Source organism: Ruditapes philippinarum, unplaced genomic scaffold (assembly GCF_026571515.1).
Source record: "Ruditapes philippinarum isolate M1 unplaced genomic scaffold, ASM2657151v2 ctg7742_1_1_1_1, whole genome shotgun sequence".
Classification (NCBI taxonomy): domain Eukaryota; kingdom Metazoa; phylum Mollusca; class Bivalvia; order Venerida; family Veneridae; genus Ruditapes; species Ruditapes philippinarum.
The window spans coordinates 40984-68698 of NW_026867075.1; the positions used below are offsets into that span (position 1 = coordinate 40984).

Sequence of the window (27715 nt, forward strand, 5' to 3'; positions counted from 1 at the left end):
TGAAATAATTATGTTAACATAGATTGAATATACTGATTTAGGTGGTGTTATGTGTGCGAGAGCCTTCATTCAAATTTATTCAATTAAAATTAGATGATAAAAAATGATATAAGCCTGCACAGAAGAAACGGCACAATATTGCCTATAATAATAGTTTGCAGAGTCTCTTCCAGATGTTTCTTTGACCTTTTTTACTAAAGAAAGTGTAGGAAAATATTTAGTGTTGTGAAATCTTTCTATAATTTAGTAGTGTTCGTTTACAGTACGCATCAGACTGGTCCCCTGCGCACTTCTTGGATGGGAACCTAAATCGGACAGAGAACCAGATTACTGTACGCATGCGCTGCAAAATTGGAGACAATCAGAATGGCGGAAAATAGCCCCGGATAATATTTTCTCAAAATTTGAAGAAATTGCCGTAAGTATCTTGAAAAGTTTGTAACTAATAGGTAAATTATTTTTTGCTTGAATGAAATGTTAACATAACAAGTCAAAAACAATTAACTCGCTAAGGTAAATTAACAATGTTTTATCAATTGAAAACGAAAGTTGGATTTTGGGGAAATTTATTTCCGCGTGAGGCTAATAATCTTCAATATCAACACACATTAATTAGACTTTTATTAAGCTCTTCCTTAAATGAATTCATAATATTGATTAATAATCGCAACAGCTAATCCTATTGTATGGGGTATGATTATTAAGGACTAGGTGATTCCGCTTTGTCAGCCATGTAATAGTTATAGAATATTTACGAGGACTTTACAGGCTGGTATCAGCGCATGGGGCGACAACAAGGGTCAATCATAGGAAATTAATCGAGACGGAACGTCGAGATAAATTTCCATGATTGACCCTTTTGTCGCCCCATGCGCTGATACCAGCTGGTAAAGTCCGCTGCGTACATACCGGAAGGTTCTGCAGTGTATACATTCAGATTCAGACCAGCCCGTGAAGTCCGAGTATTTATTCTGTAACACTAACTGTTTTATCGCATGACCATCACGACTTTTTTCTTGGAGATTTACGCTCTCTCGTAATATTTGCTTTATTTTAACATATAAACTACTTCCATAAGAGGGCTTGGATGATATACAATACACAAATTGGCATATACATAGTAATATTATCCGCACTGTAGGTGATATATTTGGATGATATACAATACAGAAATTGGCATATACATAGTGATATTACCCGCACTGTAGGTGATATATTTGGATGATATACAATACACAAATTGGCATATATATACATAGTGATATTACCCGCACTGTAGGTGATATATTTGGATGATATACAATACACAAATTGGCATATACTGTATTCCTAGAAATGTTCGCGGATACAATATTTCGCGTTTTTCACAACGTCGGCATTTTCGCGGCGACAAACTTTCGCGGATTTGTAGTAACCGCGAATTCCGCGAATATTAAGTCGCTACGTCCTAAATTACAGCTTTTTAAACTACGGTATAAACCTACATGTATTTGATTTTTCATTAATGAATGTCACATTAATGATTCAGCAATTCATGCAAAGAATTCGTGATTGACCTGAAAATCTATAAACTAAAACAAAATATATTACTTAAAAGTAGCAGGAAATTTCAAATGTTTTCGGTCCAGACGTCTGGATTTATATAACGGTTATGTACTGCTTAACAGTTTTGGACTGTACATCGCTTTCATTATAACAACATAACAGCTGTCTATCAATGCAGCACTTGATCGCTATTGTCCTTTAAACAAAGGATTACACCTACTCCAGGCAAATAAAATCCAAGTCATTTAATGTACGCAAACTGTAAATGCTTTGTATACACTGTGACTAGCAAATAGCGTGAATAAGCGTGATAATTACTAATAATTGACATTTTTTTCATGTTTTTTGTTTGTTTTGTTATGTGCATTATAGGTATATTGAAATGTAAATATGGATATGTGGTGGTTTAGTAAGGAGATGGACTTTACATAATTCTTTACACATTTCTATAGCACCTGTGTTTATATGTTATTGCGTAAGTAGATTATAATAAATATTCTGAACGTTTATGTTTTTATTTGGTTGAAACTAGAAATGTTCGCGGATTTGTTATAAGTGACACATTCGCGGCTATAAATATTCGCGTAATCATGCCTACCGCGAAAAGCGCTAACTTAAAATGCGCGAAATCTTTTCTAGGAATACAGTACATAGTGATATTACCCGCACTGTAGGTGATATATTTGAATGATATACAATACAGAAATTGGCATATACATAGTAATATTACCAGCACTGTAGGTGATATATTTGGATGATATGCAATACACAAATTGGCATATACATAGTAATATCACCCGCACTGTAGGTGATATATTTGGATGATTCACAATACACAAATTGGCATATACATAGTGATATTACCCGCACTGTAGGTGATATATTTGGATGATATACAATACACAAATTGGCATATACATAGTGATATCACCCGCACTGTAGGTGATATATTTGGATGATATACAATACACAAATTGGCATATACATAGTGATATTACCCGCACTGTAGGTGATATATTTGGATGATATACAATACACAAATTGGCATATACATAGTGATATTACCAGCACTGTAGGTGATATATTTGGATGATATACAATACACAAATTGGCATATACATAGTGATATTACCCGCACTGTAGGTGATATATTTGGATGATATACAATACACAAATTGGCATATACATAGTGATATTACCCGCACTGTAGGTGATATATTTGGATGATATACAATACACAAATTGGCATATACATAGTGATATTACCCGCACTGTAGGTGATATATTTGGATGATATACAATACACAAATTGGCATATACATAGTGATATTACCAGCACTGTAGGTGATATATTTGGATGATATACAATACACAAATTGGCATATACATAGTGATATTACCCGCACTGTAGGTGATATATTTGGATGATATACAATACACAAATTGGCATATACATAGTAATATTACCCGCACTGTAGGTGATATATTTGGATGATATACAATACAAATTGGCATATACATAGTGATATTACCCGCACTGTAGGTGATATATTTGGATGATATACAATACACAAATTGGCATATACATAGTAATATTACCAGCACTGTAGGTGATATATTTGGATGATATACAATACACAAATTGGCATATACATAGTGATATTACCCGCACTGTAGGTGATATATTTGGATGATATACAATACACAAATTGGCATATACATAGTGATATTACCAGCACTGTAGGTGATATATTTGGATGATATACAATACACAAATTGGCATATACATAGTAATATTACCCGCACTGTAGGTGATATATTTGGATGATATACAATACACAAATTGGCATATACATAGTAATATTACCAGCACTGTAGGTGATATATTTGGATGATATACAATACACAAATTGGCATATACATAGTAATATTACCAGCACTGTAGGTGATATATTTGGATGATATACAATACACAAATTGGCATATACATAGTAATATTACCAGCACTGTAGGTGATATATTTGGATGATATACAATACACAAATTGGCATATACATAGTGATATCACCCGCACTGTAGGTGATATATTTGGATGATATACAATACACAAATTGGCATATACATAGTAATATAACCCGCACTGTAGGTGATATATTTGGATGATATACAATACACAAATTGGCATATACATAGTAATATTACCAGCACTGTAGGTGATATATTTGGATGATACAATACACAAATTGGCATATACATAGTAATATTACCCAGCACTGTAGGTGATATATTTGGATGATATACAATACACAAATTGGCATATACATAGTGATATCACCTGCACTGTAGGTGATATATTTGGATGATATACAATACACAAATTGGCATATACATAGTAATATCACCCGCACTGTAGGTGATATATTTGGATGATACACAATACACAAATTGGCATATACATAGTGATATTACCCGCACTGTAGGTGATATATTTGGATGATATACAATACACAAATTGGCATATATATACATAGTGATATTACCCGCACTGTAGGTGATATATTTGGATGATATACAATACACAAATTGGCATATATATACATAGTGATATTACCCGCACTGTAGGTGATATATTTGGATGATATACAATACACAAATTGGCATATACATAGTGATATTACCCGCACTGTAGGTGATATATTTGGATGATATACAATACATAAATTGGCATATACATAGTGATATTACCCGCACTGTAGGTGATATATTTGGATGATACACAATACACATATTGGCATATACATAGTAATATCACCCGCACTGTAGGTGATATATTTGGATGATACACAATACACAAATTGGCATATACATAGTTATATCACCCGCACTGTAGGTGATATATTTGGATGATATACAATACACAAATTGGCATATACATAGTGATATTACCCGCACTGTAGGTGATATATTTGGATGATACACAATACACATATTGGCATATACATAGTAATATCACCCGCACTGTAGGTGATATATTTGGATGATACACAATACACAAATTGGCATATACATAGTGACATCACCCGCACTGTAGGTGATATATTTGGATGATATACAATACACAAATTGGCAATATACATAGTGATATCACCCGCACTGTAGGTGATATATTTGGATGATATACAATACACAAATTGGCATATACATAGTGATATTACCCGCACTGTAGGTGATATATTTGGATGATATATTTTACAATACACAAATTGGCATATACATAGTGATATGACTCGCACTGTAGGTGATATATTTGGATGATATACAATACACAAATTGGCATATACATAGTGATATTACCCGCACTGTAGGTGATATATTTGGATGATATACAAGTAGGTGATATATTTGGATGATATATTTTACAATACACAAATTGGCATATACATAGTGATATGACTCGCACTGTAGGTGATATATTTGCAGGCTTCGCGAAACTGCTGAAAAAATTGCCTGACATTCGGTCAGACAAACTTTCAATTCTTGTCTGACCGAAAGAACTTTTGTCTGACCGAATTTTTTTTCCAAATATATGTATATGGTATACTGTGTTCCTCTTAGTTCATGGTACTTAACACTTTAAAACAGTAAAGAAGACAAACAATAAACCTACACTACAAAAACTTTCATAAACTGTATCATTTAGTCATTTTTCTGCTATATGACACAAGGAAACAACAATTTATTCAATCAAAATAAGTTTAATAAGTCAGATGTAGACCGTGTCTCGGCCATTTTGAAAACAGTATGTCATCATTTAACTCGCGGTAATGGTAATACCTTTGTGTTTTTTTTTTAAAAGACATAACAACTTTTAAAGATTTGCAACACAATTTTATTCCCTTAAATAAAACATTAGTTTATCCAGATTGATGGACTCTGTCTGGAAATCAAAACATTCATGATCAATAAAGCGGCCATTTTTCCATTTACTGTACCCACAAATTTTCTCGGTGGGCGCCTGGACTCGTATTCCTTTTGTTCCGCTTTTTTTTCTTCATTAGATAGTTTATGATTTTTGTATGATATTTGCCGGGGTAGCGCCAGCATAATAATGTAGAAACACCGACAATTTGGTTATTGACAGTCGTATGTATTTAGAATTTGATTGGACACTTATAATGAAACGGCGAATCAAAACTCGTAAAATACACTTTTTTTATTCAAGGGAGAAAACTCGGTCTTGATCAGTCTTGGCTATATCCCGGTATTCGTACCGGACATAAGGTCCGGAACTCCGAAAAAAATATCGGACCGGCCTGATTTTTGCCGGACATGTCCGACGGTCCGGCAACTTTCGCGAAGCCTGTATTTGGATGATATACAATACACAAATTGGCATATACATAGTGATATTACCCGCACTGTAGGTGATATATTTGGATGATATACAATACACAAATTGGCATATACATAGTAATATCACCCGCACTGTAGGTGATATATTTGGATGATATACAATACACAAATTGGCATATACATAGTGATATCACCCGCACTGTAGGTGATATATTTGGATGATATACAATACACAAATTGGCATATACATAGTGATATCACCAGCACTGTAGGTGATATATTTGGATGATATACAATACACAAATTGGCATATACATAGTGATATTACTCGCACTGTAGGTGATATATTTGGATGATATACAATACACAAATTGGCATATACATAGTAATATCACCCGCACTGTAGGTGATATATTTGGATGATATACAATACACCAAATTGGCATATACATAGTGATATCACCCGCACTGTAGGTGATATATTTGGATGATATACAATACACAAATTGCATATACATAGTAATATTACCCGCACTGTAGGTGATATATTTGGATGATATACAATACACAAATTGGCATATACATAGTAACATTACCCGCACTGTAGGTGATATATTTGGATGATATACAATACACATATTGGCATATACATAGTGATATCACCCGCACTGTAGGTGATATATTGGGATGATATACAATACACAAATTGGCATATACATAGTGATATCACCCGCACTGTAGGTGATATATTGGATGATATACAATACACAAATTGGCATATACATAGTGATATTACCCGCACTGTAGGTGATATATTTGGATGATATACAATACACAAATTGGCATATACATAGTGATATCACCCGCACTGTAGGTGATATATTGGGATGATATACAATACACAAATTGGCATATACATAGTGATATTACCCGCACTGTAGGTGATATATTGGATGATATACAATACACAAATTGGCATATACATAGTAATATCACCCGCACTGTAGGTGATATATTTGGATGATATACAATACACAAATTGGCATATACATAGTGATATTACCAGCACTGTAGGTGATATATTTGGATGATATACAATACACAAATTGGCATATACATAGTGATATCACCCGCACTGTAGGTGATATATTGGATGATATACAATACACAAATTGGCATATACATAGTGTAATATCACCCGCACTGTAGGTGATATATTTGGATGATATACAATACACAAATTGGCATATACATAGTAATATTACCCGCACTGTAGGTGATATATTTGGATGATATACAATACACAAATTGGCATATACATAGTGATATTACCCGCACTGTAGGTGATATATTTGGATGATACACAATACACAAATTGGCATATACATAGTAATATTACCCGCAGTGTAGGTGATATATTTGGATGATATACAATACACAAATTGGCATATACATAGTAATATTACCCGCACTGTAGGTGATATATTTGGATGATATACAATACACAAATTGGCATATAACATAGTGATATTACCCGCACTGTAGGTGATATATTTGGATGATATACAATACACAAATTGGCATATACATAGTGATATCACCCGCACTGTAGGTGATATATTTGGATGATATACAATACACAAATTGGCATATACATAGTGATATCACCCGCACTGTAGGTGATATATTTGGATGATATACAATACACAAATTGGCATATACATAGTAATATTACCCCCACTGTAGGTGATATATTTGGATGATATACAATACACAAATTGGCATATACATAGTGATATTACCCGCACTGTAGGTGATATATTTGGATGATATATACAATACACAAATTGGCATATACATAGTGATATCACCCGCACTGTAGGTGATATATTTGGATGATATACAATACACAAATTGGCATATACATAGTAATATTACCCCCACTGTAGGTGATATATTTGGATGATATACAATACACAAATTGGCATATACATAGTAATATTACCCGCACTGTAGGTGATATATTGGGATGATATCGCAGGGACATGAAGAGGCAGTTTCTTAAAATTTGCTACTGTGTCTAAATGTGTTTATGTTTTTGTTACTTTTGAAAAACACACTAACAAATGACTTAAAATTTAATGATGACCATATAATCATTATTACTTTTTTATGTTTGTGCAATTAAAAAATAGAATAAATTAAGTTTAAAGCATTTTATCTTTTCCAGGTTTCGAGCCCCATAAATTGAATTGAGATTATAAATGAAATTACATGTATATGTGATCAATTACGTTACATAAAAAATATTACATAAAATATGTTACAAGTTACACAAATTCTATATGCATTTTTTCATCTGGAAATTATTTCATACATGTATTTTATTTTTGTATATTAATATATCAACCTTTGTCCTCAGGTAATCTTAAAGGGTGATAACATGGCATCTTCCTATGACAATTCCTCGGAGGAACAAACAGAACTACGCAGACTTCACCGTAAACTTATCTCTGAAATTAACGATGATTTAGATCAAAACAGCAGAGAGTATAAGAATCTAATTTACCATATCGAAGCTTATGTGCCTCGAGGATTAATTGCCAATAAATCAAGTCTAGATATATTTGAAACTTTATGCACCAGAAAAATCATAACACCAGGAGAAAATTATGAAACATTGAAAAAGATATGTCGAGACAGTGGAAATGATATTTATGTAGATACAATAGAAAAATATGAAAAGGAAATGGAAAAAGTTCGAACTCAACATAGATATACAGGTATGTACGAATAGAAATTCAAGTTTATCTGAAAGAAAAATAACCTTTTTATTTGATGTATACATGTATACATGTACATATTATAATGTAATTGCATACTACATCACCCTTTGGAACCAGTTACCAAATGATTACAAAAAGCCGTCAAAGATATAAATGATATTTTAAAGATTACTACTAGGGTATATATATTTGATCTATAATTTTGTGAATTGATATTTTAAAGATTAATAGCAGTAACTACTACGGTATATATATTTTTCAAGATCTTCTAAATTACTAGTACTTGTAATCATTAACTGTCTGAACTATTACTTTAGAACGGTAATCATGTTTTTATTAGTCCCCTACTGGTTTAACCGGAGGGGACTTTTGGTTTACCGTCCGTCTGTCTGTCCATCTGTCTGTCCGTCCATCCGTCCACAAAACTGGATCCCGTGATTACGTAAAAAGTACTGAAAATATTTTTATGAAACTTGATATATGGATAGATGGCGGTATGGAGATTATACACTTCTTTTTCTTTTCTTCCTATGTTGAAAATTCTTGTTGCCATGGCAACAAATAGTCTGAAAATATGGCAAATTTAATACATAAACTGGATCCAGTGATAACTCAAAAAGTACTGAAAGAAAATATTTTTATGAAACTTGAAATATGGGTAGATGGCAGTCTGGAGATTATGCACATCTTTTTCTTTTCTTCCTATGTTGAAAATTCTGGTTGCTATGGCAACAAATAGACTGGATTTTAAGATTTCTGATTTAAATTTTTCAGCTTTTTCACTATAAGTTCTTGATTTCTTAAGGTGTTTACTTCAAACTTTAAATACAAGTTTCTAGTCATCAACCACATCATATGTGGCAAGGCACAAAAATTATCAGTACTACCTCCCTTGAACTTAGAATTTTTATGAAAAAAAAAAAGTTTTCTTTTTTAAATAACTTCTTTATTTCCCAATGTATCTACTTCAAACTTCATATATATATATATCACTCAACATTTTTGAGAAGGTTAAATACTCTAGCAAGACTATTTCCAGAATTATGTCCCCCTTGAACTTAGATTTTTTTTCGAGAAATTGGTATTTTTTACTCCAACTTCTTCATTCCTTATAGGATTTACTTTAAAATCCCACATCGTAATAATATGACAAGGTTGTATAAACATAATTTCCTTACTAGGCAGGGAAACTTAACACATTACTGTGATATATATAGACAAACTTAGAACTCAAAGTTTAAGTTCATTCATGTCATTCATTCACTCAGGTAAAATTGAATTGCCAATGGCCCATCAGAATGTTGCTGGGTTTTAACCGGTAGGGGACTTATGGATTGCTTGCAATACTATGATAATTGCTTGTTCAGTTTGGAATTTAATACATGTACATATCAATTTTGAGTGCATTTTTAAAGAATTATGCATGGTTAGCATTCAAATGCACAGGTAGAGCATAATCACGAAGACCGATACTCTGGAGTGATTTATTACAAAGCATTTGAACAATAATCCATGCATTATGATATTATAATATAGAACAAATAACATATATTTCCATTCTAATACATTAAAGGAATTAATTAGAATATGGAAAAATTATATTAAGGGTAATGATATTCTCACTGACGTCATTTAGTTCATTGACGTCATATATGACATCAGATAACATATTTTTAATGTTGTTTATATGTATTGTGTTATAATATACTTGATTGTCCTACCTGTTTGAAAGGAAAAATAGTACGAAGCGTGTTAGAATAATAATAAAAAAAATTCTGTAGTTGGCTTTTAATTTGTTAAAAACGACTCGATCCACATCATATTAAAACAGAACATTCTTAAAGATAAGACATTTATAACTATTAAACTCAAATTTACCTTGGCTCTTTTATGACCTTGATGGTCAATTAATAAATTTATTATCTGCGTATTTTAAAAAAAATAAACAGGACCTTCTAAAGATTGAAAACTGATCGATCTTTGAACTTTATAAATGACCCTTGGACCATCCAAGTCAAATTACTTAGAATTTTTGTTTTAATTATCATGTATCTTTAGTTATTTGAGTTATTAGGGTTTGATTAAGACTTGGACCAAAAACAAGATTGCCTACAATTAACATAAGAAATTGATTATAGGATGTGGAACCTAGACTCCTTAAAATCTTTGAATTCGTTATTTTACATAACATCATATTACGAAGTCACAATGTCATAATAGCCAGGACCTGAATGTAATCAAACTCAAACTTGACCTGAAGCATGTATGACCACTGACCTTATAATCAAAGCTCATTTTAATTTTACTGAGTGATTTGTATGATTCATATGTACTTTGTAACTCTTGGGTTTTTTTAAATGGATTATTTTCATACTTAGACAAAACAAACTTTAGGATTTGAATCACACGTTGATTGAACAACACTTGTGACAAAACAGACATGTATAATAATTAAGATATGTCATTGATGTTTAAATGACATTGACCATTAAATGATTGAATTTTGATTATATTTGTATATATAACTTTGTCATTTACAGTTCAGGTCGAGTGTAATGTACAATTTTTGTGCTTCCTCCGCAATCAACGTTTAAACGAACTCCTTAATCCCCCCTCGTTTTTCTGAGAGTAATCGCGGAGAAACACCCATGACCATGCACAATCGCAGAGTTTTAGAGAGGGTAAAGGTATTATCGTGGAGATTCTCCAAGAAAATCACGATTTATAAGTTGATATTATATTTAAAAATTATCCTTTTTCATTAAAGTACATGTAATTTTCCTTTTTATTAAAAAGAAACTACAGTCTTATATATTTGTGTTTTGAAATTTGTAGGTCCACAGGAAGCTGAGAAAAAACATACAGAATCAAAAAGAAAATTTACTGCTCCTGAGACAGAACAAAAAGAGGTAGAATGTGTTTCTTTTGCTTTTTTCTGGTTAATATACTGGTACATGTATAACTGTTTGTTTCTGGTTAATATACTGGTACATGTATAACTGTTTGTTTCTGGTTGATATACCGGTATATATAATTATAACAAACAACCATGGTTTAAAAATAACTAATATTTGTATGGTAAACCAGTATTATTAGCTTGCTAAGGCACACAATTTGGTTAGCAAGCTTTGTAATTTCATGATGCTCTTTTTAGCTCACCTGTCACAAAGTGACAGGATGAGCTTTTGTGATCGCTTTTCGTCCGGCGTCTGTCCAGCGTCCGTAAACTTTAACTTTAAATGACATCTCCTCATAAACCAATAAGGCAATTTCATCCAAACTTCACAGGAATGTTCCTTTTGTGGTCACCTTTGAAAATTGTTCAAAGAATTTAACTCATTCAACCCTGTACACTGTCTACCAGTTAAACCCTACTGATAACTGATAAGCCAACTCCTAGGTACCTTATTGATTTTATCTAACCTGTCTCCCTGAGGGATATTGCACTGTTTTATTGACAGGTCATAAATAATAGGGGCTGCATTATGTAATTTGCCTCTGGCAATCTCATTTTTAATCCAATCAAGCTGAAATGACACATAAATATTGGCAATAAAATTACCTAATCAGTGGTGTAACTTCCATCACTATGGCAACATGTTGGACTGATTTATTATCAATAAAATAAAGAAGATTTTCAACATAAAATCAGTTTATTTGTAATAAAAGAACTTTATTTATTGTATAAATTTCTATTAAAACATTCTTCTCCATAATATAATAAATTAAAAAATATATTGAGAAATTTACTGCTAATTTACAAATTAGAAAATGAATACTTTGGAAAGGATTATGCAAATAAATAAGTTATAGTAATGACTAATGAGCAAATATAAGTATTATGCTATGGAGCTCATAAAAACAGACAAGAAATATAACATTTATGGTGCAGAGGTGTATATACATCAGAAATTCATATTCATTAAAAAAAACTTTTATTTCCTGTTGTTTTTTTTTTTAAGAAAATTTCAAAGAAACAATAAATAATTTATCTTTACTTCTGTGTCTAAAAGTAAGAAAATATGAGCCGGAAAAAATAATCGATATATGAAATATGAATGAAAATTGTTATATGTGTGGATTAATTTTAGATAATTTTAGAATTATATATAATAATTATAAAAATTATATATAATATTAATATAAAAATAATTACAAAAATATATACAAAAACTGTAACGTTTTTACATTTTTGTATTTCTTACACTAGAAACAGTTACTCTTATTTTCTGGAGCTTTCAATTACGTTACTTTTCTGGATAAAAGGAATGAAAAAGATCAAACTAAATATTTTTGTAAGACAAAATCAAAATTACTGTCTACAAAGTAGCTCAATAAGAAACACAGAAAAGAACAGTTCAAAGAAATCAAATTCATTTGAGTCCGAATCAAGGTCTGTAGTAGGTCCTGGATTTGGGCCTGTGAAGGTCTCTTAGGCAATTCTGACCGATCGTTTGTCTTCCACTGAGAATATTCCACATTTTCGTCCGCACTTTCATTTTCATTTTGACTGTCACTCGATCTATCCGATTGATTCTATCTCACTTTCACTATCGAGACTAATGTCACAATCCGAATTTGCGCCATTTTCCGTGACCGTATCAAACATAATGTAAAATAAATTAATCCGATTTTCCATTTTTTTAACGCAATATAACTTTTTTTCAGATAGAGATATTTCGATAAAATTTTCACTTTTGTTTAGGTAAACCTGTATACTATACATATAACGCGTTTCCTGATTGGTCAAAATACCTCAAATCTAAATATAACCCGTCGAAACAACCAATGAAATGCGCCGACATAACTCGTCACGCGGTATACAGTAGTAGTTCAATACTCGACGACTTCTCTCGTCATGCGGGATAGCCGATAAATTTTATACGACGACTATACTCGGGGCGCGGTACACGATAACAGATAAAGACAAAGACTATACTCGGCGTACGGGTCGAATGAGTTAATTCCATGCAGAACTCTGGTTCCCATGGCAACCAAAAGAAAACACTTTAATTTATAATATCTTCTTCTAAAACATCCAAAGAGCTAGAGCTTAGATATTTGGCAAGAAACATCTTCTTGTGAGTGTCTACCAAGTTTGTTCAAATAAAAGCCTTGAGGTCAAAATTGGCCCCGCCCCAGGGGGTCATTGATTTTCCCTAGATGCATATAGTAAAAACTTAAAAATCTTCTTTTAAAGAACCCAAAGAGCTAGACCTAAGATATTTAGCATGAAACATCTTCTAATGGGTGTCACCAAGTAAGTTCAAATAAAAGCCCTGGGGTCAAAATTGGCCCGCCCAAGGGGACATTGATTTTCTTTATATGTGTATAGCAAAAACTTAAAAATCTTCTTTGAAAAAACCCGAATAGCTAGAGTTTAGATATTAAGCATGAAACATTTTCTAGATAGTGTCTACAAAGATTGTTAAAATAAAAGCCCTGGGGTCAAAACTGGCCCTGCCCCAGGTGTATCATTGTTTTTAACTATATGTGTAAAGAAAAAACTTGAAAAAATCTTCTTTTAAAAAACCAAACAAGCTAGACCTTAGATGTTTAGCATGAAACATCTTCTAATGGGTATCTAGCAAGTTTTTTTCAAAGAAAAGCCCTGGGGTTTAAACTGGCTCGCTCCGGGGGCCTATATACAGGTGAGCGACTTCAGGGCCATCATGGCCCTCTTGTCATTAGTTACACAGTAGAAATATGGTGATAAATGCTGCAGAATTCATCATTAATCGCATATAACATGTTATATCAATATCCAACTCACTTGGATTTTGACATCTGTCCATCACTTTCGGTTAAGTTTTTCAAATCACCCTGTGGATATTGACAGAATTATGCCCTTTTTTGAAATATATAATTTTTCGTACCACCTCACTTATTTCCTATACCTTTTGAGAATTTTCTTTGAAATGATGTGCCCTGATAAAGAACTATTATCCAGACCTGGGGATGATTACATTGATCAGTAATTGATTTAATTACAATTACTTTCACATTTTATTGTGATTGATTATTATTGATTACTCAGACTTGCCTCTGTAATCAATTAAATTACAATTACTTTAAGACTTTGACTTTGAATAGAGTAATTGATAAATAATTGATTACATTCAATTTAAAGTAGAATCCCTACTTTAGACCACCCCTGAATTAAGACCACCCCCTTATTAAGACTATTTTTTACAAGGTTCTTTATGTCAATGGTTACATGATCCAGAATAAAGAAGAACCGCTTTTCCACTTTAAAGACCACCTGATTCAGTTCAAATTATTTGCTTTATTCTTCATTTGGACCACTTATATTAAAGGCAACACTTATCTAGATCTTAAATTTGTTGTTGTGATCTGATGACTCTTAATTTCACAAGGTGTGAAACACTGTTATTATGGGATCATTGTATTTAATAAGGTGAGAAGGTAAATTTTAGAGTGGTTTAATGTTGCCAAATTCAGCAATTTTATTTTGTGAAGAATTAATTTTTATTTGCTAGATGATTTATATATATAGATATTTTATTAGAGTCTCATCCATACATGTACATAACAACATAAAACAATTCAATTACATAATTTAAAAAAATAAAAGTTATCTATGTACGGCCATTCTAATCAGAATAACATTTTATTATTTATTTGTTATGTACATCATATCATAATTGATATTGAAATCTGACCAAAGAGAATTTTATGTTAAATTTCTTCAGAAATATGTTTTCCTCTTATCAGATATCAAAGCATACATTTATAGTGTCTTTTATATTGTATTTGTAGCTTAAGATACATACCATCTTTTTCTCATACAAAATGACTAAAACAGACCATGGTCATAGAGTATGTAAGCAATGATAAGACTATTCACAATTAAGACCACCCCACAATTAAGACCACTTTGGTCCAGCCTAGATGATCTTAATCAAGGGCTTTTAATGTATAAATGTAAAACAAAAGTTAAACTGTATAATGTGAAATAAAGGCATTATTTGAATTAAAATAGTTTCTTGTTAAATCTAAAAGTAATCAATGTCAATCAAATTGTAATCATAATTACTGACTAAATTTTAGCTGTAATTGATTCATTACAATTAAATTAATCAAATTTGGGTGAGGTAATCAATTACATGATTATTACATTGTAATCATGTAATCAATTAAAAATCAATGATTACAATTAATGATCCAGTGATAACACAAAAAGTACTGGAAATATTTTTATGAAACTTAACATATCGGTAGACGGCAGTCTTGAGATAATGCACGTCTTTTTCTTTTCTTCCTATGTTGAAAATTCTGGTTGCTATGGCAACAAATATGCTGAAAATATAAGGCAAATTTTACACATAAACTGGATCCAGTGATAACGCAAAAAGTACTGGAAATATTTTTATGAAACTTGACATATGGGTAGATGGCAGTCTTGAGATTATGCAGGTCTTTTTCTTTTCTTCCTATGTTAAAAATTCTGGTTGCTATGGCAACACATAGACTGAAAATTTGGCAAATTTTACACATAAACTGAATCCACTGATAACTCAAAAAGTACTGGAAATTTTTTTATGAAACTTGACATATGGGTAGATAGCAGTCTTGAGATTATGCATGTCTTATCTGTTCTTCCTATTTTGATAAAATATCAGTTGCCTTGGCAACAAATAGGCTTAAAACATGGCAAATATAACAATATTTGTGATTAGTCAAAAAGAGCTGAAATTTTTTTATGAAATTGCATCTTTAATTCAAGAGTTATCTCCTCTTTAAGAATTTTGCTTTTAAAATGTTAATGTTGGTAACAGGGATGTTTCAAATATTAACTTTAGAGTGTCCTCAGTCCGTCTGTCTGTCTGTCTGTTCATAAAAACTGTTTCCTGTGATCACTTTTAAAGAACTTTTCCAACAAATTTACTTAAAATAGAGAAAAATTGAAAACATTAGTGAATGGCCAATGGCCCTTCAGAATGTTGATGGGGTTCTAACCGGTAGGGGACTTATGGATTGCTTGCAATACTATGAAATTGCTTGTTTCCTAGAGTATTCATTGTATTTTTGGCTTATAAAGCTAATACAGTTTTCATAACTTTCATGTTTCAAATGTAGCAGCTAAAAAACTTGACTGCAAATAAGAAATCTATAATAAAAAGGGGTGTATCAATTGGGGTAAAGGTGGCATAAATAAGAATGGACTATAGACTGTTTTGTTTTTAGCACACCTATGGCAATGTGACATGTTGAGCTTTTGTTATCACCTTTTGTCCGGCATCCATCCGTACACTTTAACATTTCATCATAAACTGCTACGCCAATTTTTAGCTCACCTGTTGCAAAGTGACAGGGTGAGCTTTTGTGATCGCTTTTCGTCCGGCGTCCGTCCGTCGTCCGTAAACTTTTACTTTAAATGACATCTCCTCATAAACCACTAGGCCAATTTCATCCAAACTTCACAGGAATGTTCCTTTGGTGGTCACCTTTAAAAATTGTTCAAAAGAATTTCATTCCATGCAGAACTCTGGTTGCCATGGCAACCGAAAGAAAAAACTTTAAATATCTTCTTTTAAAAAACCCTATGAGCTAGAGCTTAGATATTTGGCATGAAACATCTTCTAGTGAGTGTCTACCAAGTTTGTTCAAACAAAAGCCCTGGGGTCAAAATTGGCCCCGCCCCAGGGGGTCATTGATTTTCCCTATATGCATATAGTAAAAACTTAAAAAATCTTCTTTTAAAGAACTCAAAGAGCTAGAGCTAAGATATTTAGCATGAAATATGTTCTAATAGGTGTCTACCAAGTTTGTTCAAATAAAAGCCCTTGGGTCAAAATTGGCCTTGCCCCGGGGGTCATTGATTTTCCTTATATGTGTAAAGCAAAAACTTAAAAAATCCTCTTTGAAAAAACCCAAATAGCTATAGTTTAGATATTAAGCATAAAACATCTTCTTATGGGTGTCTACCAACTTTGTTCAAATAAAAGCCCTGGGGTCAAAATTGGCCCGCCCCAGGGGGTCATTGACTTTTCCCTATATGCATATAGTAAAAACTTAAAAAAATCATTCTTAAAGAACTCAAAGAGCTAGAGCTAAGATATTTAGCATCAAAGCTTAAGCAAGCTTGCAACTAGCTTGTCGCAAGCTTGCAACTTAGCTTGCCTTGCAAGCTTGCAACTAGCTTGTCGCAAGCTTGTGGTGCCTTTCAAATCTAAAGCATGCATTTTTGAAAACAGGCTGCAAGCTTCCCCCAAGCTTGCGGCAAGCTTGCCGCGAGGTTTCAATTTTAAGCTTTCCGCAAGCTTTATGTGCAAGCTTGCGACAAGCTTGTTGCAAGCTTTTATAAAGCTTGCGATTTTGGTTTGGGTACTTAAATTACCAATATTACTGTAAACAATAGACATTTTAGAAAATTACTGAATAAAACACAATTATTTGTATAATTAATTATGTTGCAGGATATAAAAAGACTCAAGATAGAAGATTCTCCTCAACAAAAACAGTTAGAATATGAAAAGGCTAAATCAGGTATGTTATATAGAATATGAAAAGGTTAAATCAGGTATGCTATATAGAATATGAAAGGGATAAATCAGGTATATTATATAGAAAATGAAAAGGTTAAATAAGGTTTGTTATATATAATATGAAAGGGCTAAATCAGGTATGTTCTATAGAATATGAAAAGGCTAAATAAGGTATATTATAAGGAATTTAAAAAGGCTGTATAAGGTACAAAATACATGTATATTATGTAGAAAATGAAAAGGCAAAATCTGGTATGTTATATAGAATATGAAACGTTAAATTAGGTATGTTATATATATAGAATGAAAAGGCTAAATCAGGTTTGTTATATAAAATGTCAAAAAGCAAAATCTGGTTTGTTTCTATAGAATATGAAAGTTTAAATTAGGTATGTTATATATAGAATGAAGGGGCTAATAAAATTTTAATCAGACAAGGCTAGATATCAGGTATGTAAAGGCTAAATAGGTATGCTTCATATAATATTATAAGGCTAAAACAGGTGAATTTTGCCCGAATTGTGATAATTTTATCATATATCTTTGTATTTAATTTATACTTTTACAAAACAACACTTACTACAAAATCATCATTTCAATGTAAGGGAACTCTCTAGTTTGTGAGGGAATCTTGTAATGTTAAGATAATTTGTGAGTTTTGCTTTCAATAAATTTCAGGTTGTCGTACTCAATTGATAGAACATTATCGCAGTGACGTACTTAAAGTATCAGCAATACCTTTACAACCAGATGAGGAAAATTATAATTTCAGTGACGTTTATATTAGACCCACTATAACAAGCAAGATAGAAAAGAATAGAGGGGAGTCTGAGGAAAAAGAAATAAAGTCCATGTCAGAGATTTTCACAAAGAATGGGGATCCACAGAAATTTATTTATGTTGTTGGAGATGCAGGGTCTGGTAAGAGTAGTTTCTGTAAATATTTGATCAACTGTTGGTGTATGGCACACAGTGATGGACACAATGAAGATGATGAGTTTGAAGAAGTCAAGGAAATGAAGAAATTTGATTTCATGTTTTATATTTCTCTTAGACATAACATAAATATCCGAAGTATCCAAGAAATGCTTGAAATGCGATATGATAAGATAAAAAATTTAAGTAAACTTATGGAAAATGATTCTGAAAAGATAATTATTTTGCTTGATGGTTTAGATGAATGGTCTTTTGACAGTGAGATTAGAAATGAGTTTCAGGCAGGCCTACCTGAACGTGACTTTACAAAGAAATACACCATTGTTACTACATCACGGCCCTGGAAAATTCACAGTTTGAGAGTAAGTAATAGAGAGATTCATCAATTATTGAAATTAAAAGGGTTTGATGAAACACATGAAAAAGAAATGATTAAGAAAACAATAACAGCGTTGAACGAATCATTAGATCCTAGTGAGTGTGAACAAAAGCTTAAGGTACGTTCTCTGGTTGGCCTGAAACAGGTACCAATTATGCTGCAGCAATTGGTTTGTCTATGGTGTGATGGTAAACTCGATAAAACCTCAAGGTGTGCTATTTATACTGGTATGTTAGAACTTTATTTCACCTGGAATATCAATAAAACTTTAGGAAATAATGCAGAATGTATGGAAGGTTCTCAGAATGTTGAACTCCCTCAGTATTTAACAGATGTAGAGATATGTAGATTAAATAGTCATCTTTTATATGATGTGTCGCACTTGGCTTATGAGACATTGTTCAATTATTCAAAGGATAAGTCCTTAACATTTGACAAATCTGTGTTTGATGATTTGAAAATATCACAAGATGTGCAACAAACATGTCTGAAACTGGGGATTTTGACAGAAGATAAATGTCCTTCTTTTTCTGTATCCAAACCTAAAAGCTCATTGTTCTCTTTCATTCACAAATCAATGCAAGAATTTCTGGCTGCAGTGAATATTGGTATAAATTTCAATGCAAAAATGTGTTCATCAGATAGTACAGGAAATGTTGAATTAGTCAAAAAGTTTATTTGTGAGGTTTTTCGGAATTGTTCAACAGTAAATGACATATTAGAGCAGTCAAATGTTATCATTATGCTATCTGGTCTTGAACCTAGATTAGCAACTCATGTTTCAAAATACATATATGATACTTTGTTAAAAGACTCTCGTGTTCAGGAATACAGGAGAACAATAAGTAACATTTTTTATAGCGATCATTATTGTATAACTGATATTCAAAAGCTTATGTTTGATTCAATGGAAGAATTAAATGCAGCATGTAGTATAGGAAGTAATCCTGTATTTTATATAGGAGATTTGTTCATTGATGATGATTGTGATATTGTTTGTTCAGGTATTGATCAGCATCAAATTGTTCCTGACTCTGTTCTGTCTATTCATGTAGATTACATCAACACACAAAATGTTAAATTTACAAAATATTTACCAATGTTTCATCATCTTGAAAAAATTGAAATAGAATATGAATATGAATCTAAACCACTATTTAGGTTATCAAATACACAAAATGATAGTACACATAGTAATGAACAGATGATTGATGAGATGAACAATTGTGTTTGTGAGACAATTAAAGTAAATACTTCAACATTAAAATCTCTGTCTCTTCATGTCTCTTACTCTGACAAGTATTACCCAGTGTGTAAAACAGTTGTTAGTTACCTACCTAGTATGATCAATCTTGTAGCAATAAGTATGAGACATATAACATTGAGTCATGATGATACTACTACATTTTATAATTTTCTTGAGGGAACCAGTCATCTTGAACAAATACATCTTGATAGTGTTAAATGTGGGTGTATGAAGCAGCATGATGTAAATTTATCAAAACATCAACAACTTCAGTACCTTTATTTGAGACATACTGTAAGTGTGATAGATGCTGGTACTACAAACCTTGAAATATTTACATTTGGTAAATTGAAAAATAGTAATTATGAGAAAATATTTGATATTATTAGAAAATCTTACAAATTAAAAGAACTTGAATTGTATGGAGATTATAACAATAAATCTCAATTATATCATACCAACATAACAAAGAGACTTGTCACAGTATTACCATTGTTACACAATCTCAGTAAGCTTGAGTTATGGTGGTGTAGGTTAACTGACAATATAATACAGTTACCTTTAGAGATGAAGAGTTTAAAGTACATTAAGCTTAATTTTGTCACAATGAGTTTGACAACATGGCAGAAGTTTGTTGATAGTCTTCCTGGTACTCCTCATACTGTAGATGTGAATGTATTGAACTATGATATAACAGGAGATGGTGAGGAGTTTAATGATGATAGGTTTACATTGGTATCACAAGTACGTAGAGGAGGGAAGAGAAATGATGCTATACAGTATGTAAAGGATAAGGATCAGTTTTTTCATGTTAAACGTGATGATGATCGTGTGTTTGTATTTTCAACAAAAAAGTGATAAAGTATCCATTTCGTTACATAGTGTTTGAACTATTTTTTTTTGAGAATGGTATATATCAATAAAAGTTATATGATATATAGAAAAAGTGAATGGTATATATAAATACCAAATATGATATGTAGGACAAATGACTGGTTTATGTAAATACTGGTTATATGATATATAGAAAAAGAGAATGGTATTTATAAATACAGAATATGATATTAAGGACAAATGATTGGTATATGTATATACCAGTTATATGATATATAGGACAAGGGAATACCAGTTGTTATATAGGACAAAGAATTGTATAATAAATACCAGTTATATGTTATATAGGACAAGGGAATAGTATATATTATTACCAGTTATATGATATATAGTGTTATGTGATGAAGAAGAATAGTAATTTTATATGTGTCAGTGAATACTTGTTAGATGTGAGAACAAGTAAATGGTATACATAATTGTTGTCATTGAGATGAGGACAATTTACATGTTATGTTTTAGAGATTCCTTCTTGGATTGTTTTAAATTGTAGAGATTGTAAAAAAGTGAGAAATGTTATAATTATGCAAAACGATTTATGTGTACAAGTTAATACTGTTATAAGTATTACTCAAATTGTATAGTTAAAGAGTCTCCACTGAGGATTTTATTATATTAATTGTTTGACATGATAGGATGTCTAATGGGAGTTATGTTGTTTAGGTTTCATACTATTTTAAGAAGATATATTACTTTTCATGTAAAAAATTTGTATGCAAAATTTTGGATTATTTGCTCACTTTGTTTTTCCAAAATACTAGTAATCATTTTAGCTCGGCTATTAAATGAATAGCTAATGCTATAATAGTACTTACCGCATTGGTGTCAAACTAAGGATACTTTTATTTCCATTTTTGAAGTTAGATCATTCTGCATTATCCATCACTGTGGATAGTCAAGCACACTGTCCTGTCGATAGTGTTTAAATGTTTATAGCTAAAGTCCGTCTGAAAATTACACTTCATTTATATTGATTTTCAGTTTTATTCCGAGTATATTTCTTAAGTATCATTTTTTTTCTGAATTGAATACCCCGATTGATCAGTTTTGGATTTTATATTCTTTTTTTGTTTGGCTTTTGGAACTCAGTGGAGCTCCTTTAAGTAAACTTTTTGCTGTTTATGTAAGAATGATAAATTTAAACACAAGTCAAGTATAGATATGCCTTGCAGTAAATTTAGATGTACTTGTATATCCTGTAACTACATAGACAGTATAACATAATTTTTAATCAAAACAAGTTATACACAATAAATGTAAATATGATTTCATTATACCTTCATACATATCCTCAAAAGAAATGAACAATTGAGGTAAAATATACATGGCTCTCAGGCGCAAGTGCTTATTGACTCTTAAACTTAATTTTTTGTCATCTCGGTTACATCTAGGGGATATATACCAATTCCCAGGTCCACTTTGGTAATATATACCAGTTCTAAGCTGCCCCTCGGATATGTATACCAGTTCTGAGGATATAAACCAGTCCTCATTAAATGTCAGTTCTGTGAGTTGCCCCTCAGGGATATAACAAGTCTCAGCTATACCTGAGGGATATATACCAGCTTTCATATGTCAGTATGCTCTTTCACACAGACAGCCATGTTTTATAAGTTTATATACTATCAGATGTTTATGTTCATATATTTATGTAACAGTTGAATTAGAACTTTTTAACTAAACAATTTGTCATATTTTAGTACCAAGACATTGTAACATCAATACATGTAGGCATACATAAGTTATATTTCTGCTGATGTTAACATAATTATGATATGTTAGTTTACATGTATTGTAAAACATATGTTACATGAAATTACTAAAAAGATATGTTGTAATATACTGTCTTAAAATGCATCCTGGGTAATTAAAGCATACTGGTTATGAATACACTTCATTTGTGATGAATGTAGTTCAGTAAAATCTGTATGTATGGGTTCGGACGATGCTAAAATGAAGTTTTATGCTTTCAAACAGTAATGATATAACTATATTTTATTAACGGTATGTTAGTCTTTATGCTTGCTGATGTTAGTATATACAAAAATTAAGATATGTTATATATAAACATATCTTACAAATGTCTGTTTGTTAGATGAAATTCTGATTGAATGTATATAGTACATATGTAAACATATTAGTACATGTAAATAAATGTTTATGGGATAATTACAAGCTATTGCAATCCTTTTATGAAGATAAGATTATATTATTTTATAACAAGTAATGTTATGTGACATACATACATTTTAAACAGTTCAACCTGTAGGCCCATTAAGACTGAAAAAAATGCAATCACTTTTATTTTTAAAAACTTTCATTTTTTGTTCAAAAAGTTTCTTATTGGCAATATATCTAAGCCATCTTGTTTTTGTTTTTTTGCATTTTGGCAACTTTGAGTACAGTTATGATGAATAAGTATTTTATATGGATGTGAAATAACCATTTTGTTTACATTTTGCGACACTAATCATATTTTCTTTTCAAACTCATTTTTGTCAGGGGATAAGAATATCACATGTTGTAAATCTATTATTACAACATAACCAAACACATATTCGCCCTTTTTACAAAAATAAATATCTATACATTTCTTACTCGTAATGTGCCTTTAAACTTTAAATATATATGGAGTAAATTCATCTAGTATATAAATAAACATATAATTACATGCAATTGTTTAATTACTAGGTATATGGATGTTTTTGTTTATTTTACATTTAGGTATGTTATGTCTTATTAACATATGCATCAAACATGTTTGTTTGTGATTTGGAATATAGATTATATCATTCAAGTACATCTGTATACCTTTATGCACATGTATACAAATAGTCCATATTTATACTTAAGTTAAGTTAAGATAAGTTTAATGTGGAATATGTCAATTGTACATACTTATATATTTTACATGAACAATTAACTTGAAATGTACATTGAAAAGTATCTAGATAAGTAGAAATAATTCTGTTTGAATAAATATAAACTTGTCTGAGAGCACTTATCAATTTGAAATATGCACAATTTTATTCTCTTTATTTATCAGAACTTTGTTTGTTTATTAGAATAAGTTGGTTAAATTGAAGAATATGAAGTAAATAAATGATAAAAACTGTTTAATTTGTCATAAGCAAGATGATGAAAACTAGCAAATTAAACAGTTCTATTCGGTATTACATGTATATTAATTATAACTTTGTTAAAGTGTGTCTTGATTTGTAATTCTATTAATTGATAATTGATAAAGTTATGGAGAACTATATGGGATTTAAATTATAGCAATACACACTTCCTTTCAGCCATTGATTGACTAAAGATTATTTTTTGTATCATGTACAACAATAAATATAGGTATGTTTTAACTTGTAGACTTTTAAATTTCCTCACTGTATTTAGAATGAATAGATACAACAAAAAATAACAACATACTGTTCTATTAGTGCAAATATAGTATGAATGTAAATTGTTTTTGATTAATTAAAAAAAGCTTAATATGTTTTTTTAAATGGTGGCATATGCATATCAGGTTAGAGAAATGTTAACAATATACAACTATTAGATTTTGTCACATAAACTTTATAGAGCACTGGGATATGTTTTTAATGTAATACAATGTACTTTTAAATTAGTAAAATGTATTTGTTTGCTTGTTTTGATAGCATGAATGTGTGACTGTTCGTAATAAAAAATATACAGAACTCATTTGTGCAATTATTTGTTTTTCCCTCTCCTACAGAACTAAATAAGGGCATATATAACTTCTTAAAATTTTACTTTCTGATTTTTGATCTTCAAACATGGTGTATTGATTTTTCATGACCAGTAGATGACCCCTATTAATTTTGGGGTCAAAGGTCAAGGTTACATTGACCTTGAAGGTTAAACATTTTCTAATCAATAACTTAAGAACTTTTAGTCTTAGAAACTTCGAACGTGGTATGATGATTGTTCATGACCAGAAGATGAGCCCTATTAATTTTTGGGTCAAGGTCACTTTGACCTTGTAGGTAAAAATTGTTTCTGATCAATAACTAAAGAACTTTTAGGTATAGGAACTTCAAATTTAGTATGGTGATTGTTCATGACCAGTAGATGACCCCTATTCTTTTTGGGACCAAAGGTCAAGGTCACATTGACCTTGTAGGTAAAAACGGTTTCCGATCAATAACTTAAGACCTTTAAGGCCAAGGAACTTCAAACTTGGTATGATGATTGTTCATGACCAGTATATGATTCCGATTGATTTTGCAGTCAAGTGGTCAAGGTCACATTGATATTATAGGTAAAATCGTTTTCTGATCAATAACTAAAGAACCAATAGGCATAGGAACTTCAAACCAGATATGATGATTGTTCATGACCAGTGGATGACCCCTGTTGATTTTGGCGTCAAGGGGTCAAAGGTCAAGGTCATATTTACTAGTAGGTAAAAACGGTTTCTGATTAATAACTTAAAAAACGCTTATGCCTAGAAACTGATGATTGCTCATGACTAGTTGATGAGCCTTATTGATTTTGTGGTCAATTGTAGGTCAAAACTTTCCGATCAATAACCTGACAACTCATTGGCTGTTAGCCCTCAAACTTCATAGGTGCATTGTACTTTGCTAGTAGATGACCCCTATTGATTTTTGGGTCAAGGGGTCAAGGTCATATTGACCTTGTAGGTAAAAATTGTGTCCGATCAATAACTTGACAAGCCATAGGCTGTTGACCCTCAAACTTTGTAGGTGCATTGGTCTTGGCAAGTAGATGACCGCTACCGATTTTGTGGTCATTGCTATAATGTCATATTGACCTTGTAGCTAAAAACGATTTCTGATCAATAACTTGACAAACCATGGGCCTTTGGTCCTCAAACTTCGTACATGGATTGTTCTTGGCGAATATATGACCCCTTTTTACTTTGGAGTCAAAGGTCAAGGTTACCTTATCCTGGTATGTCAAGACGGTTTCCTATTAATAACTGGACAACCGATTGACTTTTACATTCAAACTTCAGATGCATTGCTTATAGTCAGAAGATGACCACAATGGTATTTTGGGGTCAAGGGGACAGAGGTCAAGATCACATTGACAAGATCACATTATAGGTAAAAACGTTTACTGATCAATATTTCAACAACTCATTGGTGAAGTTTGTAACTCCCGAAGACAGTGAAAAACATCATTCCTTTTTTATGTGACCTAAATTGTGTTCGGTGCGCCAAAGTAAAGCAAAATTTTTATTCTATAAGTCGCTTATAATTGGCAAAACTGTATCTAGAGTTGCCATGCAACACAGCAGAACATCCATGAACTCTCATAGAGACTCGTCTGTGAAGCTTCTGTCGGAAATAGGTAGGCTTATTGATGAGTCATTGACCGAGAATACCAGCAACATTATATAACACAGCAATTTCTTTCTTTTCAAAGTTTTTTATGGCAGGCTGATCATTGCAGTTGCCACTAAACGTGAAACAAATAACATAATATATAATTATAGTCTTAATTCATGTCTATGCAACGATGTGCTTGTGTGCTTGTAAGATAATAATTAGCTACATATCCTCTATATGTTAAATCACTAAAATTTATGACATGGTTGCTAATTAGAAAACTTATAAGTATTAGTGAAACGTTTGAATGAAGGCTCAAGACAACAGTTGCCACTAAATGTGAAACAAACAACATAATATATAATTATATTAATGCATTTCTTTGCAACGATATGCGTGTTAGACAATAATTAGCTACATACCCTCTATATGTTAAATCACTTAAATCAATCATATGAAACATTGCTAATTTTGAGTCTTATAGGAGTCGATTGCCTTTGACAGTTGAGGCATCAAAATTGCAGCTGCCTTTCATCCCTGCATGATCGTAAGAGGCGACCAATTGGGTTCGCATGACCAGAGTATCTGCATCTCTTAGCTCCAACAGGTGAGGTTGTTTTGATCCCGGGTTTTTCTTTAAGTTTGTAACTCCCGAGGTAAGCACAAATCATATTTTCAGTTTGGCGCCATATGACCTAAGTTGTGTCGTTGTGCTGTAAGGCCAAACAAAAACAACAACAAAATATGTTAGC

At 31.6% G+C, this 27715-nt stretch overlaps 1 protein-coding gene across 1 annotated transcript; it reads left to right on the plus strand.

Annotated features, from left to right (window-relative positions):
* Positions 1-269: 269 nt before the first annotated feature.
* LOC132734747 (uncharacterized) lies at positions 270-25343 on the plus strand. Its single transcript, XM_060721591.1, has 5 exons — positions 270-418; positions 8321-8681; positions 11520-11593; positions 18125-18194; positions 18872-25343. Exons 2-5 carry the CDS (start codon positions 8342-8344, stop codon positions 21610-21612), a joined length of 3225 nt encoding a protein of 1074 aa, XP_060577574.1. The 5' UTR covers positions 270-418; positions 8321-8341; the 3' UTR covers positions 21613-25343.
* The last annotated feature ends 2372 nt before the right edge of the window (positions 25344-27715 follow it).

Bases quoted from the DNA above. Each gene is read 5' to 3' on its own strand.
- LOC132734747 (XM_060721591.1), top strand. From the start codon at position 8,342: ATGGCATCTTCCTATGACAATTCCTCGGAGGAACAAACAGAACTACGC. The intron at 8,682-11,519 runs GTATGTACGAAT...TGAAATTTGTAG, and splicing joins AACTCAACATAGATATACAG to GTCCACAGGAAGCTGAGAAA. The intron at 11,594-18,124 runs GTAGAATGTGTT...ATTATGTTGCAG, and splicing joins CTGAGACAGAACAAAAAGAG to GATATAAAAAGACTCAAGAT.